The 17,385-nt window shown below is 38.1% G+C and overlaps 1 protein-coding gene across 5 annotated transcripts; it reads left to right on the forward strand.

Annotated features, from left to right (window-relative positions):
* The first annotated feature begins 748 nt into the window (after window positions 1-748).
* Window positions 749-17,020, forward strand: LOC137947939 (uncharacterized). 5 transcript variants are annotated; one of them, XM_068793803.1, is made up of 12 exons: window positions 749-3,786; window positions 5,040-5,241; window positions 5,325-5,475; window positions 6,934-7,066; window positions 7,522-7,596; window positions 8,029-8,119; window positions 8,328-8,598; window positions 9,036-9,078; window positions 9,166-9,269; window positions 13,342-13,883; window positions 14,002-14,059; window positions 14,785-17,020. In XM_068793803.1, exons 1-10 carry the CDS (start codon window positions 795-797, stop codon window positions 13,786-13,788), a joined length of 4,509 nt encoding a protein of 1,502 aa, XP_068649904.1. In that variant the 5' UTR covers window positions 749-794; the 3' UTR covers window positions 13,789-13,883; window positions 14,002-14,059; window positions 14,785-17,020. The 5 variants fall into 5 exon arrangements, with proteins under 5 accessions (XP_068649904.1, XP_068649906.1, XP_068649905.1 ...); XM_068793805.1 differs by having other exon boundaries at window positions 16,307-17,020; XM_068793804.1 differs by having other exon boundaries at window positions 16,846-17,020.
* The last annotated feature ends 365 nt before the right edge of the window (window positions 17,021-17,385 follow it).

Below are 17,385 nucleotides of genomic sequence, written 5' to 3' on the forward strand. Positions count from 1 at the left end.
CTTCTTGTGAGCTCCTTGAACCTATTCTTTCGTGTCTTTCTTCTTGTGATACTTGCAAGAAAAGTATTCTCTATTGCCTATTGCAACTATTGTTGTCGTCTCTTCTTCGATCTTATGGCTATGTGCATATTTTGAGTCTTTCTCCAATTTTGTTGCTTCTCATGTTGAAAAGATCAATGGGAACCAACACATTATATAAATATAACTTAAATGATCAAGACTAGAAACATAAATTAACCAAAATGAAAAAAATAAAAGGGATCTAGGTTTTTTTGGGGGCTTCCATGGAATATTACGAAAGCCAAAAGCACAGGCTGACATTGCTCCAAGCTTGTACAAATATTCTTTAACTCTTTGTGCTTGTGCTCTCCTCAACCATAAACCTAAAGGAGCTTCTACATGCATATGAAAGAAGGGAGGGGTGGAGTTGTAATTTTTTATAGCATAATCTTTATCTTTTTAATGCATTTTAATAATTCTGTTATTATTATATCGTTTACGATTGAGTAATAGGAATTAGGGCAACAAATTGGGATTTTTTTAACTCGTTAAAACAGCGAAAGTCTAGCCTCGTCCTAGACTTCAAGTTTCCAAAGGCGTATAAGCCTGCCGTCCTCCCAAGTCCTCTTGAATACAAGAAATTCCCTCGCGTAAACTCGGCAATGGATCCACCGCCGCCGCCGCCGCCGCCGCCGCCGCCGCCGCCGCCGCCGCCGCCGCCGCCGCCGCCGCCGCCGCTGCCGCTGCGATACCGGCCTCTCCAAGTCCCGTTTCACTCTCCCAGGTATCATTCCATGGATCACAGCCTCGACAGCGATAGGAATCGCGATCTCTTTCGTGCCCACCAACATTACATGCCTCCTTCGCCCGTTTTCATCCCCTCTTTCGCCGCCGGGCCTGCCCCCCTCTGCCCATCCGTTGCGAGGTTTGGCGATCCCGTTCATCGTGGACCGCTTCTTGCCTGGGATGACCCGTCCTGGCCATTCTTTGACTGGGAGCAACCCGGCGGCGTCCGCTTTCCACCGCCGGATATCCTTGCCTCCCGCTACAAGCGCCCTAGAGCGGACCCCGCTTTATTTGAATCCGGCCGTGCGATGGAGATTATGTCGGATCACTGGGAGGGAAGCCATACGGATCGCCGGAATCACCAAGAATGGGGCCGGAATCCTCTCGAATCTGGCCCTGCTCCACCCTTCTCTCCTTCATCGCTCCTCGACGAGACCGAGAGTCGCCAGAGCGTGGGTTCTTTCAGAAAGCCTGTGAGGGAACGTCTTTCTCGACCATCCCTCAAGAAACCTCCTCCGGGGGTTCGTCACTCCCCTTTAGGAACCAAACAATTTGGAAACCCTAGCAAGAAGGCGAAAGGCAATCCCTCCGTCTCGGGACCGTTGACGGCGTCTTTGAAAGGAAAGAACCCAATCGTGGGTGATCGGCCTCGGGTGAAAGAGAGAGGCGTCAAGGCCGGCGCTGCGGGGCCTTTCAAGGCGAATTCTCGTGTAGCTGCAGTTGTTTCTGTTGATGATAGAGTAGATGGTCCTGTGCAGTCGGGTCCTCGGAAAAGGGCGAAAAGGCGGAAGAAGAAGACCGAAGCTTTGGCTTCTCTAAATTCGTTGTCACCAACTGCAGTTGCAATTAATGTTGCAGCTTCCAATGATACAAAGACTGAAGAAGCGCAAGCAGTGGGAAAGGTAATTGGAACCCATAGTGCTAGTACGAAGATTCCGAGGAGTGAAGTTTTACGGGACACAGTTGATGGCCGCAAACAAATTGACTCGAGTCCGAATTGGAATTTAGGTAAGCTTTCCAAGATTAAAGACTCAAAGGTATTGAATACAACTACTGTATGCAGTCCACGACTCTCACTGTCGTCAAACTCAAGAGAAGTGCATGCACCTAGAATTAACTGCGCGGATGCTATAAGTGTTGGTACAGATAAAAATAATGAAGTGAAGCTGCTAGATGAAATTGTTGCTTTGGACTCAACAACTATGAATTTGAAACAGAATATAGGTGTGGAGTCTATGGATAAAGTATCTTTTTCATCAAATTTGGATAATAAGATGGTAGACGCAGTGCATTGTAATGTTGGAGTAAACAAAAGTTTGGTGGATGAACAGGTTGACCAGGATACAGAGAATGGAGTGTTACTGCATATAACTGCTGGTTCTGGCAAAAGTTTTTCACTTTCAAATTACAACTTATGTGAGGGGTCTGAAAACAAAGATTCAGGTTTGTCAGTTCTGGGGGAACAGAAGATAACTGGAAGTGATAAGACAGATTATGGGGAAGTGGACACAGATGCAAAGATGGAAGAAGAATTAGATAAAATGCTATGTCTACAAGAAGTCTGTTGTGGTTTTACTGATAATTCTGATAAGGGCTTTGTTGATATGGGTTGTCAAGCTGGAGGTTTGGTCGATTGTCATAAAAAAAGATCCTTAAGAGGGAAAGATATGGAAAATGAAAGTGAGAGAGGAAAACAAATTGAAGTTGATTTTATGAAAGTGCAAAAGTGTGATGGCAGTACTGCTGCATTACACTTTATAGAAAGGAAAAAGTCAAATGAATTGGATTTGAAAGTGAAAAACATTGTCTTGGATGAAGATGAGAAATCAGGTGCAGTGAAGTTAGATTTGAAAGAAATACAACAGGATGGAGATGCTGGTAGAGAAGTAGGCAATCAGGTTGGTACTGGACAGGTCATGGAGGTCTTCCAAACAAACTTGAATGGAGAGAGAGTTGTTTCAGCATGCAAGAGCATGGGTAAAAAAACGTTCAAGTCTTCACCAAACACTGACCAAGGTCAAATTTGTGTAGATAACAGGAAACCTGCAGAAAAACCTCTGGATAAAGAAGCTTTTGGTTCAAATTCAGATGACACACATCCATTGAAGTCACAGATGAAGATATGTTATCAGCTTACTGAGAAGATGCCTCCTTTGTCAAAAGAATTGAAAGTTGATTCAGTTTCACAGAGAACAAAGATGAGCTCAAATTTTGCCACTAGTTTCTCTGCTCAGACTAGTTTTCCTCTTGGATCCATTAAACGAAAAACTTCTACTTCTTTGAATCACATAACAAATAGAGGTAGAACCTGGCGTAGAACAGGTAATAATAATTCTTCCACATCGACTTCACCAGTACATGAATCGTCTTTAGCTCCCACTTCTTTTAGAAGAGAGTCTCGTAGAAATTTTTTGAAACCTCAGACTACCTCTTATATTCGCAAAGGCCATTCTTTAGTAAGGAAGACCTCTCCAGTCTGTAATGCATCCCCTAGTTTGGTTCCCACAAATGGTGAGGGAAAAAAACATGCAGTGGCTCATGAAATAGGTGCCAGTCCCTCTATCGAGAGACCGAAGACACCTCTATTCAATACTTCCAAGTTGGTAAATGTTACTGGTAGAAGTGACGCAACTCCTTATTTAGTGGTTTGCCCTACTAAACCATCTGAAACTTTATCAGCTGTCCTAGCTGAAGTGAACAATGACAAATCAAAGCCGACTTATGTGAAATGTAAATCAAATCAATTGATTGCTACTTCTAAATCCGAAATGCCAGAGCCTATAAAAGAAAAAGTGAAGTTATCATCTGTTGCTCTAGGTGAAGGATACTACAAGAGAAAGAAGAACCAGATTGTTCGTAGTAGTGCACCATCAGAAGCTCAGAGCACACAATCAGTTGCTTTAACGAACGAGAATCGAATCTCAGAGACTCAAAAAGTTATTCCTAAGGCTCCTTTGCTGAAGTATAGTAGAAGTTTAAGTAAAAGAAGGTTTCAGAAAGGTCTGTTTACCAATTCTTCTTTCTCTTCAATAAATATTAAGTTTTTTTGAAAGAATATATTACTGTTTTGTACATCATGTATCCTTCTTTCTTTTTCTTTTTTTGAAATGCATATCCTTCTTTCTTTAACTGTGGTTAATTTTTGAAAATGATAATGGTTGAGAGCTGGCACATGCTACATCTTGTTATGCGTGACATCAATCTCATCTTGCAATTTTTTTTTTAATTAAATTTTACATTTTTTACACCTTGGTTTTGCGTTTCTTATAACTATTTATGTTTCTATTGCACATTTTGATATCATGCTCTAGTAGCTATACATAGCCTGGAAGTTGAGAAGAAGATGCAGATATGTTTGAATAGTAAGATGCAACAACAGCATTCCCCTGATTTAGGATGTGCTGCAAATATTTTGAGGAATTGGTTGAAGTTCATCTAACATAATCTTTTATTTTATTTGTTGATTTTTTTATTATTTGGTCCATTTTTAGCATAAAAATATTATTTTTTAGAGGTTGTAAGCTAGAGTGTTTTTAATGAAAACGAGAAATTTATTAAGAGAGAAAACAACTACAATACAACAAGAGGCACACTCTCAACAAGGAGAGTTTGAAGAGAGGCTCCTCTATTAGCTAAAGAGGCAGTCAAAGAATATCCTGGATGAGTCGTCCCAGGCAGGAAAAGGCCCATGATAAATGGGATTGCCAAACTTTGCGATGGATGGGTAGAGGGCTGCAGGTCCGCAGTGAAGGAGAGGATAAAAGCAGGGGAAGAGGCATGCAATGTTGGTGGGCATAGAAGAGATTGTGATTCCAGTTGCAATCGAGTTTGTATCCAACAAATTGTACCTGCTTGAGTGTTATGGGACTGGGAGAGACAGGTGATGTAGTGGCACTGGTGGAGTATCCATTGCAGGGTTAGTTTGCCTTTGTCCTTTTCAAAAAAAAAAAAAAAAAGAATTCAGTTTTTATTGAAATAAGATAGCTGGAAATTGAGTTTAAGTTGGATGATTATCAAATATATGCATGAATTCACTAGAATGAACTTTATGTTATACAGAAGTTAATGAGAGACTCGTGAATCTACTCTAGTTGGGTGTTGCAGCGTTGTCTCTCTAGCAATTATTCTCTTCATTTTATTATTATATTTATAGTGAAAGACTTGTCTTGAAATATCCAAGTGTTGTTTAATTCTAGTCATCATTTTCTCTTAGTTGAGAAAGGAGTTAACTCAAGTGTGTTTAACCTGTGCAGTTTTCCAGAAAACATGCAAACCTTCAAAGTTTTCCTTAGTATGGACACTCAGTAGTGCTCAATCTCAGAAAGATGATAGAATTTCATTGCAACGCAAGAAGGTCCTTCCATACCTTTTCCCATGGAAAAGAACAACATATTTGAGATATTCCATGAGTAACATAGCTTCACATCCTGATAAGAATTCTTTGTCACTAATCAGGTTGACTTCTATGCTCTAAAAGTAACTCCTGATTTGAAATTCTTTTTTATCGGCTTATGTTATGGTTTAATGTTTTCATTTAGTAGGAAGCTTCTGCAATTTCGGAAGAGAGATGCGGTCTACACAAGATCAACAACTGGGTTTTCTCTTAGAAAATCAAAGGTTCTAAGTATTAATACCCGGAGTTTGAAATGGTCGAAGTCAATTGAAAGGCACTCAAAAAAGGTGAATAAGGTAAGACTATCTCAGACATATGCAGTGATATTCTTTATAAGTTTTTTTTTTAAAGAGTCAATTAATCATTTTCTGGTGCAATGTCCCTTCAGTTTCTTGATTTGGGGGCTATAGTCAAGTTTGGGATTCATATCTGCATGTTAGCTACTTACATAGAGATTCTCTCCCAAAGTTTCACATAGAATCACCCTAAATCAGGCCTAATTTTCTTGAATTCAGCAATTGATGCAGTTCCTTGGTGTTTATAGTAGGAGATAAATAAGAGGCCAATTGAAGGAAGGTCCAGCGGCATAGATAGTGTGATTGAAGCCTGCTTCATAGCACATTGGCTTCGGCCAGCACATATGGGGGGCTGTCCCCATTTTCCAGCTTCACAATCTGCAAATAGTGGGAGTTATTCTCTACCTTTACAGTTTCCACTCCTTAGAGAATAGCTCCATGGACACCTCCAGAGGTTGGATGACTTAAACTTAATGTTGACGAGTGCTCTTTGGGCAATCTGTGCTCAGCTGGTATTGGTAGATAGATCAAAGATTACTCTGCCAGATGCTCCTGGTTTTTCTCAAGCCCTTTTGGTGTGTGACTTATTCAAAGCAGAAAGCCTGGCCTTTTTCAAGGAATTGAGATCTTCTCTCAGCACTTCTACTGCCATTGATTGTAGAACGGGATTCAATTAATGTCATTGGCTGGATGATGAGAAACTCTTCCTCTCCTTGGAGTATCTCTTACATAATTGATGAAATTATTGATATTTGCTCCCACATAAATGTACAATGGAGGCATGCACTGACAATAGTATTTCAGATACTTCAGCTAAAGAGGATATAGCAAGATCTTCTCTCTTTGTAGGAAACTCTTCCTATTCATTCTGAGGCTTGTGGATTTCCTCTCTCTCTTCTATGTATTTGATTACCTCTTAAAGCAATAAAAGCCCAAAATTTTCACCTTCTCAAAAAAAAAAAGGTGGAAGGTCTGGAATAGACACAAGTTCAATGCACACATATTAGAACCCTTAAAATGGTGTCAACATCTGAGAAAGTAAAATTTTATCATTCAAGATGGTGTTAAACATGTTTGACAGAGGTGAAATGTAGCATTGAGAAAGCTATCTGCAGTACTGGTTGGATGACTTATGAGAACTGCAGTACTGGTTGGATGACTTATGAGAAAAATGAAAGCTGATTGAAAGAGGACTTGTATAGTTGATATAAAGCTCTTAGAATGCTGTGGTTAGGAGTGTATGATCTTTTAGAGAGAATTGTCTACATCTATCAAGGATTTATATGGTGGCTATTAGAGAATTTACCAATCGGAGATGAATCTTGCTAAGTTATCACTTTGGGATGTTTAAATTGATAGTTGCTGCTTTATTTTTAGTTGGCATCCGATTCATATTTGCATGATAGCTTGAGAGTGTTATGTTATTATACTGATTTCGCCCTATATTTTGCTTTGCAGGAGGCTACAATGGCATTTGCTGCAGCAGAGCAGAAAAAGAGAGGGCAGAGTGGTGTGGCTTTTGTAGTTTCAGATACAGTTGAAGGAAACTGTTCCTCCAGTAACTCTGCCCATGGTATTAATCTACTGCCAGGTAAAAGCATCAACATAAGCAACATTCCTCGTGCTTCTATTTATATTACCTCTTCTTTTGGCAGTTCTAAGAACTTCCACCTAAATGCATGACCTGATGATTACAGTTGGGACTGTGAATGGGTCAGCATGGCCTATCTGGCCTCTATTGGTAGAGAGTAGGCCCAAGCCCTATCCAGCTATCCTTTTAAAAAGGCTATCCAGTTATCCTTGTATGGCCAATTTAGTTTGTTGTGTTTTGGTAAAGGAATATTCCTGCAAAAAGTGATTTGGAGCAGGGATCACTGGGCTATTTTAACCAGCTTGTGTGGCTTTGGCTTTTGATATTGGGCCTCAACTGTTTTGCATTAACAACTATGGACACAAAGGAATACAAGTGATAGCTCATGGGCTTAATTATTTGCTACATCATGTGTTATTACATGCATTATTACCTGTGCTTCATTGTCTTTCCAGGAGAAAGGATCCTCCGCGTTGGTTCTGATCAATATAAGATGGATGCATCTAATAAGACACTTGTTAGGATCTCAGGTAGGATTAACTTGTAATAGAACTCGAAGCTTCTTCATCATCATTATCTTCTTCTTCTTTTTTTCATTTCCTCATGGATAAAAGTATTTCCCATATATGTATGTTCCAGTATTTTCATTGATGGCCAATTTGGATTTATTTGCATAAGGCTCTAAATCTGCTGATGGTATTGAGTGGGACTAACTCGTAATAAAAGTTGAATTTTCTTTTCTTTGTGTCCTCATAGTGTAAAACATTTCCCTTGGAAGATCATGTTGCTGTGTTCTTGTTGATGGTCAATGTGGATATTCTTGCTTAATCATACTAAGGCTCTAAAACAACTTGTTTAGTAGTAGATGATGTTGGCCTTTGTTTTCCCATTTGATGTTTTGTGATTGAAGTGACTGATTGTGAAATTTAGTTTTGAGGCTTTTAAAATTGTTCTATATGCAGACGAGAAAATGTCAACTACTACTGATGTTGGAGCTGGAAGTGACTCCGCAAAATGTTTTGAGCCAAGAAGGCTGTTGATCGGCAAGGATGAGTATGTGAAGAAAATCCATATGTTTATTTTCAAATTCATATGTTTATACATTTACGATAAAGATATGAAATCAATATGTAACTACTGCCATTATACTTTGATGGCTTGAAACATATGGATGCTAGTTATCTCATGTGTTTGCATGTATTCCAGCCTTTGCTTGATATGCTTCTTGTAATAATTTATGTGAAGTAATGTTTTGTAACAGATATATTTGTACTGGCAAGGGAAACAAGCTTGTTAGGGATGCAAGAAAGCTAAAACACATATTGGCTAGTGAAAAGGTCAGATGGAGCTTGCATACCGCAAGATTGAAGTTGGCAAAAAAGCAGCAGTACTGCCAGTTTTTTACTAGATTTGGGAAGTGCAACAAGGAGAATGGGAAGTGTCCATATATTCATGATCCCAATAAGATTGCAGTGTGCACAAAATTTCTTAAGGGCTTGTGTTTGGGTCTTAATTGCAAGTTGACCCATAAGGTAGGATACTTATTTTCGAGGCAATTTGGTCATGATAGGCAAGCCTTCCACCCGCCTATTCTGGTCATGGGTATACATAAGATTGGAAGGCCAATAAATGTATGTCCATCATCTCGAATATGCTCCAGTGTGCCCATAGTTTCCTTATAGTTGGTATCATTACATTCTAAAATGAAGGTTGACAGTGTGTTTACTGTCTGCTTGATAATCATTGAGTAGATTCTTAGGTCGTGCTGTCGTGAAGTTCTCTCTCTCCTCCCTCCTCCCCGTACTCACTCACCTACTTAAACCCTTAAAATGATGGGCCTGGAATCTGGATGGAGTTGCGCTTGTGTAGATTTACTGAAAGCTACTCAGTGCCTAATATCTGTTTTGCTTTGTTGGGAATTTTCAATTTATTTTCCTTGGTAACCTGTGTGATGAGTTTTATATTGTAGGTCATTCCAGAAAGAATGCAGGATTGCTCTTATTTTTTGCAAGGTAAGTAGGCACTGTTCACTGCTTCATATTGTGTGCCAATCATTGTTAAGTTTCTATATATAGGCTAGTTTAACACGTTCTTTACAGGGTTGTGTACAAATGAGAATTGTCCGTATAGGCATGTAAATGTAAACCCCAAAGCTACAGTTTGTGAAGGTTTCCTTAGGGGCTACTGTGCTGATGGCAATGAGGTACATGCTTAACCTGCTATCTGGTTTATTAATAGAATAGATGGAAAAGGAGGGTTTAATGTGAAAGCCCCCCAAATGCCCATTTGATGTTTGGGGATTATAAGTTATTAAATTAAGGAAAGCAGAAATAGTTTTTGTGACGTGGTACTTTGGCCCAGTGGTCACATTGGGGGGTTTCAAGTGTGAGGTCTTGAGTTCAGGTCTCATCAGGGGTAAGGGGTGTGTGTGTAATCTGCATGGAAAAATAATAAAAAGAAAAACTTAATTACAGGGGAGATGGTACAATGAGAGAGCTTCCTCATTCATGAAAACTACGACATCAAAGATCAAGAAGCAAGGGACTAGGATAACATACATTAAGGCATCACTGAACTTTTTGCTTTATTAAATGGTAAACACTTGGCTTCTCTTGGATTGTCTGACCAATCTCTGAATTAACTGAGAGTTGGGTGCTTATATCATTTAGATCTTATGTATTGGAGCAAAGGAGTTTAGAAGGCTTATCGACATTGTTGCAGTAGACACAAGAGGTTTTTGATTGTCACATCTTTGTTTAAGCTTATTTTGAACTGTGGATTATTGAGCAAGGAATAAGGCAGGCAAACCGTATTTCAAAAAGACACCAGGAAATATTTCTTTTAACTGGCCTCTGTACAAGAAAGATTTTCTCTATCCAAAACAGAAGTTGATAACACCGAGAAATGATTGATATGCCACAGTTTAAAGTCTATGTTTGTACATCAAGCAAAAAATCCAAGATAAAAGGGTTCTGGCGTGAAAGAGAGATGTTGCCAATAAAAACTCATATCGTTCATTGTACTTTTATTAGCTGTTTGATTTTGTGTCTAACTTGTTGCATTGTTGAAGCTATTTGCTTCATCTCCTTCATCTTGTTTATATTATACTTGGTCAGCTTTGGTACATTACTACTATTGCTGATGATATGAAGTAGTCTGGATATGATATGTGTGATTGCAAGAAGGTCCTCTAGTAAATTTGCTGAAGTTAATGAGTTATGGTCCTGGCTTCTGCATTAAAAGATCATTCCAACTCACAACAGATGAAAGTCTTTTTCTTACTCCCAGATGAACTCTTCTGAGGTATACAAGACCCTAGCTCACACCAAGACCCCTTTGAGGCAAACATGGAAGATCGACAAGGTTGAAACTAAGTAATGTTTCAATATTGTAGAGGTAGTGAGCCTTTCCAGAGACCCCTATGTAGTGAGCCTTACCAAAGGAATCCTTTCATGGGTGTTTCAGTATTGAGGGGTATGATAGGAAGGGAAGAAGTAAAGAAGCAGCCATGATAGTATGAACTAGATGAGGTGATTTTTCTTACAAATTATTGATATTTTCCTTTCCTTGAGCCAGGGTATTCCTCAGATCTTCATCATTAGATCCAATAGGTTGAATGTGATACCCATGGATTTATGGCTATTCTTCCTTTTATATATATTTTATTAAAGAGAAAGAGACGGGGTTATTAACTTCAAGCTGATAGAGATTAGATCCCTACATTTAAAAAAAAGAAAAGATGATTACATCCCTCTTAGCAAGGCAGTCAGTGGAGGGTATTTGCTGATTGCAAACAAGAGTCCAAGAAACGTATAGGTTTTGTGGCGGGTCTTGAATTTGATGATTTTCTGTTCATAACACCATGGAACCCTTGAGTTGCCTTTGGCCCAAGATATAACTACTTTAGATGTTATTCTAGATGAAGTCAGCCTGGGTTTTAAGAACTTCTGCGTGCCTGTTAGAGACTTATCTTTGAGCAGGGCAGATGGGTTGGTGATTTTGGTCAATCGATTTTGAAAGAGTGCTGATAATATATATTTTTCTGTGGCTGGCGGAAAACATGGTTGTTTTCTGTTCCTCTCATAGAACCAGATAAAGATTCAGTTCATTGAGCACTGATGAGATTTCATTTTGCATTCTCCTTAAGAGTTCCTGATTTCAATCTAGGGTTAGGAGGTGCTTTCTTCTTTTTTATCTGCGCTTGATTTGGTTTTGCAATGACTGCAATATGTTTCTCTTGGAATATAACCCAATTTGTTTTGGACCTCTTAACTTTTTTGTTATAGCTGGAGATTTGAATTGAATAATCTGATAGTTGAACTTGATGTGATGTTTATCTATTTTGATTTATTGGACGCACATAAGATGCGTAAATCCTTAAATCCCAAACATAGAGTGGAGGCAATTGATTATGCAATGGTTTATGTGAGATGGACCATCCTAGAGCCACTTTTGGTAGTTTTGTAGGTTGATGTGGGACATTTCCATTCTATTTATTGATGGTAAAAATCTACTGCATTTTGCGTGGATGTCTTTCATGTAGGGTTCTAAATGAGTTAAATCATGAAAAGGTAAAGGTTGTTTAATTACCCATTCAGTTTGGGTTTACATATTCTATTATCCGTGTCATTTGGAATGGCTAAAAGGTGTTTCATTACTTGTCTATTTACACGACCACTTGTCGATAAATGTGGAATAGTAAATAGTGTAAGAAATAACTTAAGAAATCTGCAATTATTGTTAACTTATAAACTATTTAAATATTTAATAAATATATAATTAATGAATTTATAACTCGTTAAAGTTGGTCTAGAGCCATCCTAAAATTACTTTTCCCAAAAATCCCAACCACTAACTACATAATCTTTGCTAACATTAACTTGTGTGGAATTATTCCCATTAATTCTCCCATCATGTTTGAACCTACACAAGTGAGATGTGGTGTAATTATTCCCACTACAATAACTTTTTTTTTTGAGAATAAAGAGTTTTTCATTAAGGGCAAAAAGAATCTATAACTGCATATCTTAGACAATAGCTCATGTTTAAAGTAAAGAAACGTAATTAAACTATCTTACATGGGGTTAGAATTATCATACTACCCTCAACATACACTAGTAGCTGAGAATTAGGTATATTTACCTGCATCTATACCATTTGATAGTGATATATGGGCTGATGTTAACCTTAATTAAATATTTAATGTGTAAGAAGTTTTAATGCATAGCCAATTATAGTTGAACTGGTGACGGTGTGGTGGGGTAATTAGGTAGTTTGAGGCTTATTGTCATTTTGGTTTGGTTTTTAAATAATGAGAAAAGTTTCTTAAAGGGAATTTAGGAACAAAAGGGGCTCAATAGGCATTGTCAAGAGATCAACAACAAGGTGTGCATCAGAGCAGGCCTCTTTATCAAGAAATGTGCAGTCAAATTAGCCAAATGATACACATGTAACCAAGAGAGAGAAATGTGGCTAGATAGAGAGACGAATAAACTGCTAATGAAAGTGCTATGGAGGGAGTGCAATCCCCTTTACCCATAAAATCACCACCTTGAGTACCCCTCCATGATGATGGCTACTGTGAAATGATCTATGTGATAAAAGAGATTGTCCAAAAGATCATACCTCCATTGCAATTGAATGAAATGTCTAGCGTCCAAATAAGGAGACAAGATCTGCCCCAAATGGTTGCGGATAACTCTTACCTAAGCCAGCTGGTTCGGGGCAGTTGGATGCTAACACCACTAAACATAGAAATAAAGTTGGTAGAGAAAGCTGAAAACGAGTAACAATCCATTATCTTCTCAACTTGAATGTTCATGTGTCTTTTGTAACTAGTAGTACCTAGCCCAAGAGAAAAAAAATCATATAGAAAGTACCAAAATAGAATACTTTCTTAAAACAATAACTTTCCAAAAATAAAAATTCTTCTTCCATCTTGTACGTATCTACAATTTTTTTAGATGACTTTCTACAACAGACACCATGATTCTTTATTATGTACTTGGCGGTAGATTCCCTTCTGAGAGGAGGACCTTATTGTTATCTTTCGTTGTTTCATTGTGTTTGTTGAAGTTTTTGTTTTTCTGTGGGGTGCTATTATTATTCATTCTTAAGCTCTCTTTGTTGCCACTATCAAGGTCGTGAAGAAAAGTAGAACTTGGTTGACTGTATTTTATTCTATAGTTGAGAACAACATGCCATTAGTTTGTAATCTTGATAATTAGATTTTGGGCAACTTATGTACAAATTTTTGTAAATTTTATTTTTCTCAGTGTCAGAAGAAGCATACTTACGTCTGTCCGCACTTCGAAGAAAAGGGTGTTTGCCCACTAGGACCCCTTTGCAAACTTCATCATCCAAAGAAAAGAAGCAAGTGTCGAAAGAGGAAACGCATAGAAGAGCAGAGAAATGGCAGAGGCCGTTACTTTGGTTGTCTCAAGTTGATTGATGGTGGGGGTATTAGGTCACCTGTATCTGAGAATCAAACGGCAGAGCTTGTGGGTGGGGATATTTTCCTTTGTGATGGACAATATGCTGATTATATTAGCCTTGACATCGGTGAGGAAGAAGCTGAAATAGTTAAGGATCCAGTTGATAGATACTCAATTCTGGCTGAAAGTGAATCTTCAGAACCACAAACAGATAATCTTGATGATCTCATTAGACCAGTTCGTCTCATGAGACGAGGAGAATCCAAAACCAGACAGCTGCCGGAGTAGGCTGTATAACATCTTTACAAGCAGATAGCTTGGGAGGTGGCTGTATATATTGCCTGGCTTGGACTGCTGAACCTGGTAAATTGATTGTGGCTGGGGTAAGATCGGTTTCTGTGTCACAAATTTATCTGTGCTGATCTAGGAATAATTTAACTTGACAATGGGTTCCACCACTGAATTTACGTATTTGTAGGCCATTCTAACTCTTTTTTGCAGGTAAGGATGCAAATGGACAAGAAAGACATGTTATGGATGTACTTCATGGATGGATGAGGTACGAGTCCTTAACTCTTCTCCATCTCCCTTTTTACCTATATTTTAGCAGTTCATGCATGACTTGACGTGGTTTGATTAATCAAAGAACTAGTAGCTGCAAACCCCAAGGAATTGTGCTTTGCATATTGCTTGAATGTAGTTCATTGGTTTTTCCTGGAAAGGTTATGGAGGGTGGCCAAAAAGAAAAAAGAAAAACAAAAGACACCCAAAGAGGAAGCCTTATTGTTCTTGTATAATAATAGTTGCAATCAAAGCATTGGCTGAAAAACCACTGGTTTGATTGTTGCCTGTTCAAGGAGTGGAGCTTTGTGAATATAGGAGTTTGAGAGCATGCTTGAAAAAATGTATCTGACCTGGTTTGAGGTCTTTAACATGATGTAACCGTGGGAAACTTTGAGTGGGCTTAATTGGAATGTTGAGAATTAAAATTATCAAACTTCTACTAGCATTTTTTATGTAAAGTTGTATTAGTGGCATTTATTATGTAGTTTTGGAAAATTGTAGCTCACTGGTCACCTATTCGATGCGGTATGCAAAAACAGTTCATATTATAATTCATAGATGATTGAAACTCATATGAGCAAAAGAGGAAAAGGGGTGTAAGAAACAAAGAGGTGAAGATTAAAGGGGTTTTGGTTAGTTGGCTTACTGAGTGGGTCAATTTGTCTTCATCAGGGTGCATCCTTCCTGAACTAACTTCTGCTCTTCGTTGTTGGATTCTAGGGTTTTATAGTTGTGAGGATACACGATAGAGTCGTCTGAGAAAGTCTGAGAGAGAGAAAGGAAGTTGAAAATCTAGTCGGAGTGGGAGAGCTAGTGCTTGAGAGGAAAGAAGAATATGCATGCAAGGAGGTAAAAGGGAGAGTTTGTTGTTCAGCTCTCCCCTCATACCCTTATATATAATTGGATTAATATAAATATACCTTTGATACAAACTACAAAATATATAGATATAAGGTATTGAAGATTCTTCCTTGAACTAGTGCATACATATCATAAATGCACTGTCTTGGTAAAAACTTCTGCAAGCTGATCTTGGAAGGAATGTATTTTAAAGTTATTTATTCCGATTTGTAGTTTTGCTTGAATAAAATGATACAAAAATTTTAATTGTATTATAAATTGATGTTTGATTGTCACAATAGAGTTGCATAGGACTTGTCATTGTATGTCAAAGTCCTCTAAATTTCAGCCATGACATTTTGCACATTGCTTGTGCCATAACCTTATATTTTATTTTGTTACTTAACCCAACTATTACATTCTGTTTTTTTACTTCTCTAGTATCCCTAATAAAAATACAATAACCTGAGGTTGACTTTCGATCATCTTGGGACTTGGCCTAGTCATCCTTTGCATACTCATCACCGTTAATATGTCCATGAGACATACCAGCTCTTATCCACTAACTTTTTTTTAAGTAACATTCTTCTTTATAAGGCATACTAATGGGCAATATGGGGTTACATGCAACAGCACAACACTCTATTGAATTCATCATAGAACATTCTTCTGAATCTTCATGCAACACCACACCACTAGCCATCAATCCTCTACATGTTACTTTAGTCCCATCCATTTCCCATCAGAAAGTTCCCAAGGCTTCAAACCACCCTAAAACTTTACCTATTCGTTCACCCTTTCTCTTCTATCCAAAGAAGAGAAAGAGGGTGCCCAAAAATTGCTGCAAACTCCAATCTCAAACTATTTGATCAGGCAAAATGCAATAGAAAGAACCAATCTAAACCTATAAACATCGGCCCTCAAGTGAAATACCTAGATTTCTGGAGGAACTCCAATAAGAGAACCATAAGTATGATGAAGAGTTTTGATCAAGAATGATGGTGTTCGTGCAGTCAATGGGAATAGTCAGATTCCTGGCTATGAGAAGGGCAAGGAAATCAAAAAGCCGAACAGAGACAACAAATGATAATTATCTCTTGCAATGTTCAAGAGTTGGGTGTAGGTTGAAGAGAGTAGCCATATAAGATCTCCTAAATGACAACAAAGCTTAGATTATGGCGATCCGAGAAACAAAGACCTAGAGCATGATTGACTCCTTAGCAAGGACTTCTAGCATTGCTCCTCCTTCCAATGGCATGTTGTTAATGCCACTAGGCTTGCTTAAGATATCCAATTGGTGTGGGAGAATTGCTCTGGTGATATGCTTGAAGTGAAATCTAGAGATTTCTCAAATTGCATCAATTGCTAGACAAAGATTCAAGGAACAAATGATGTCTTGCAGGAATTTATGGTCTTTCGGGATATCGACAAAGGAGTGTTTTTTGGAATGAGCTATTTGATGTTGTTCAAAATTTGGACCTTCTCTATCTTTGACTAGAAATTTCAATGCTATTTTCTACTATAATGAAAGGTCTCTGGCCCTCTAATCGAATTACTTCTTCAATGAGGAGCTTTGTCGATTTTATTGGGAGCCATAAACTCAACCAGTAGGGTGTTAAATAAAGCAGCATCGCAACACTGGTCTATTCTACTTGAGAGGAAATTTGGGAAGTGGGGTTTTCAACCATTCTAATTTGAGAATTATTGGCTTCTCGAAAGGGGATTTGAAACCTTGTTAGTGGATGGTGATCTAGGGCAACTATTCTGGATGGTAACTTGGTGATACAACATGACTTGCTATTTTAATTTTTGTTTGAGGCATAACAGGACTTGATTTTAGTTGAAAGCATTTGAAGAAAATGCGGTTTCTTTGGTTCTGGCTCTACTATTTCATGATATTCTTGTTTAGTTTGGATACTCATGGTATATGTTCTTTAACAGTGGGGATTCATATGAGTTTCAAAGACTATTTCTAAAGATCAAATATAGACCTGGACATATGTATCATCTTTCACTTTTATTATATATCCTTTGTCGTTTTTGTCAGTCTGCTATGTGAATAGAATGAAGGAATGTACACTTCTAGTCATAATGTGTCCTTGTTAATTTGCTAGAAAACTTGGGGATTTATTGTAATCTTTTAAATATTGTGTATACATTTGATTTATATTTATTGTAATTTATTTGATTATGTTTATATTTAAAGTGTAATTTAAAAATAATCAATTACCTGAAAAAGTAAAATTACCAAAAAATTATTTTGGACTTTTGCCAGCAAAATTTGAATTTCACTGGTAGAAGCATTTCCTAGCGAATATTCAACTTCTCCTAGTGGAAATGCTGGCAGAGGCCTCACCTAGTGGAAATACTCCAGTAAATGTTTACCGACGAATTCTTTGCTGGGAGAAGGTTCTGGGAGAAGGTTCTGCTAGTGAAATTTTAACCACCGCTAGCAGAAATCTTATTTGTTGTAGTGATATT

This window comes from Aristolochia californica, unplaced genomic scaffold (assembly GCF_029961685.1).
Source record: "Aristolochia californica isolate CCGP_79_NKW_82.1479 unplaced genomic scaffold, dmAriCali1.0.hap1 SCAF_13, whole genome shotgun sequence".
Lineage (NCBI taxonomy): Eukaryota > Viridiplantae > Streptophyta > Magnoliopsida > Piperales > Aristolochiaceae > Aristolochia > Aristolochia californica.

What these genes read in the sequence shown, in the direction of transcription:
- LOC137947939 (XM_068793802.1), top strand. Translation starts at nt 795, where the DNA reads ATGGATCACAGCCTCGACAGCGATAGGAATCGCGATCTCTTTCGTGCC. An exon ending in TAAAAGAAGGTTTCAGAAAG is followed by an intron (nt 3,787 to 5,039) that starts GTCTGTTTACCA and finishes TAACCTGTGCAG; the next exon opens with TTTTCCAGAAAACATGCAAA. An exon ending in TTGCTCTTATTTTTTGCAAG is followed by an intron (nt 9,079 to 9,165) that starts GTAAGTAGGCAC and finishes CGTTCTTTACAG; the next exon opens with GGTTGTGTACAAATGAGAAT.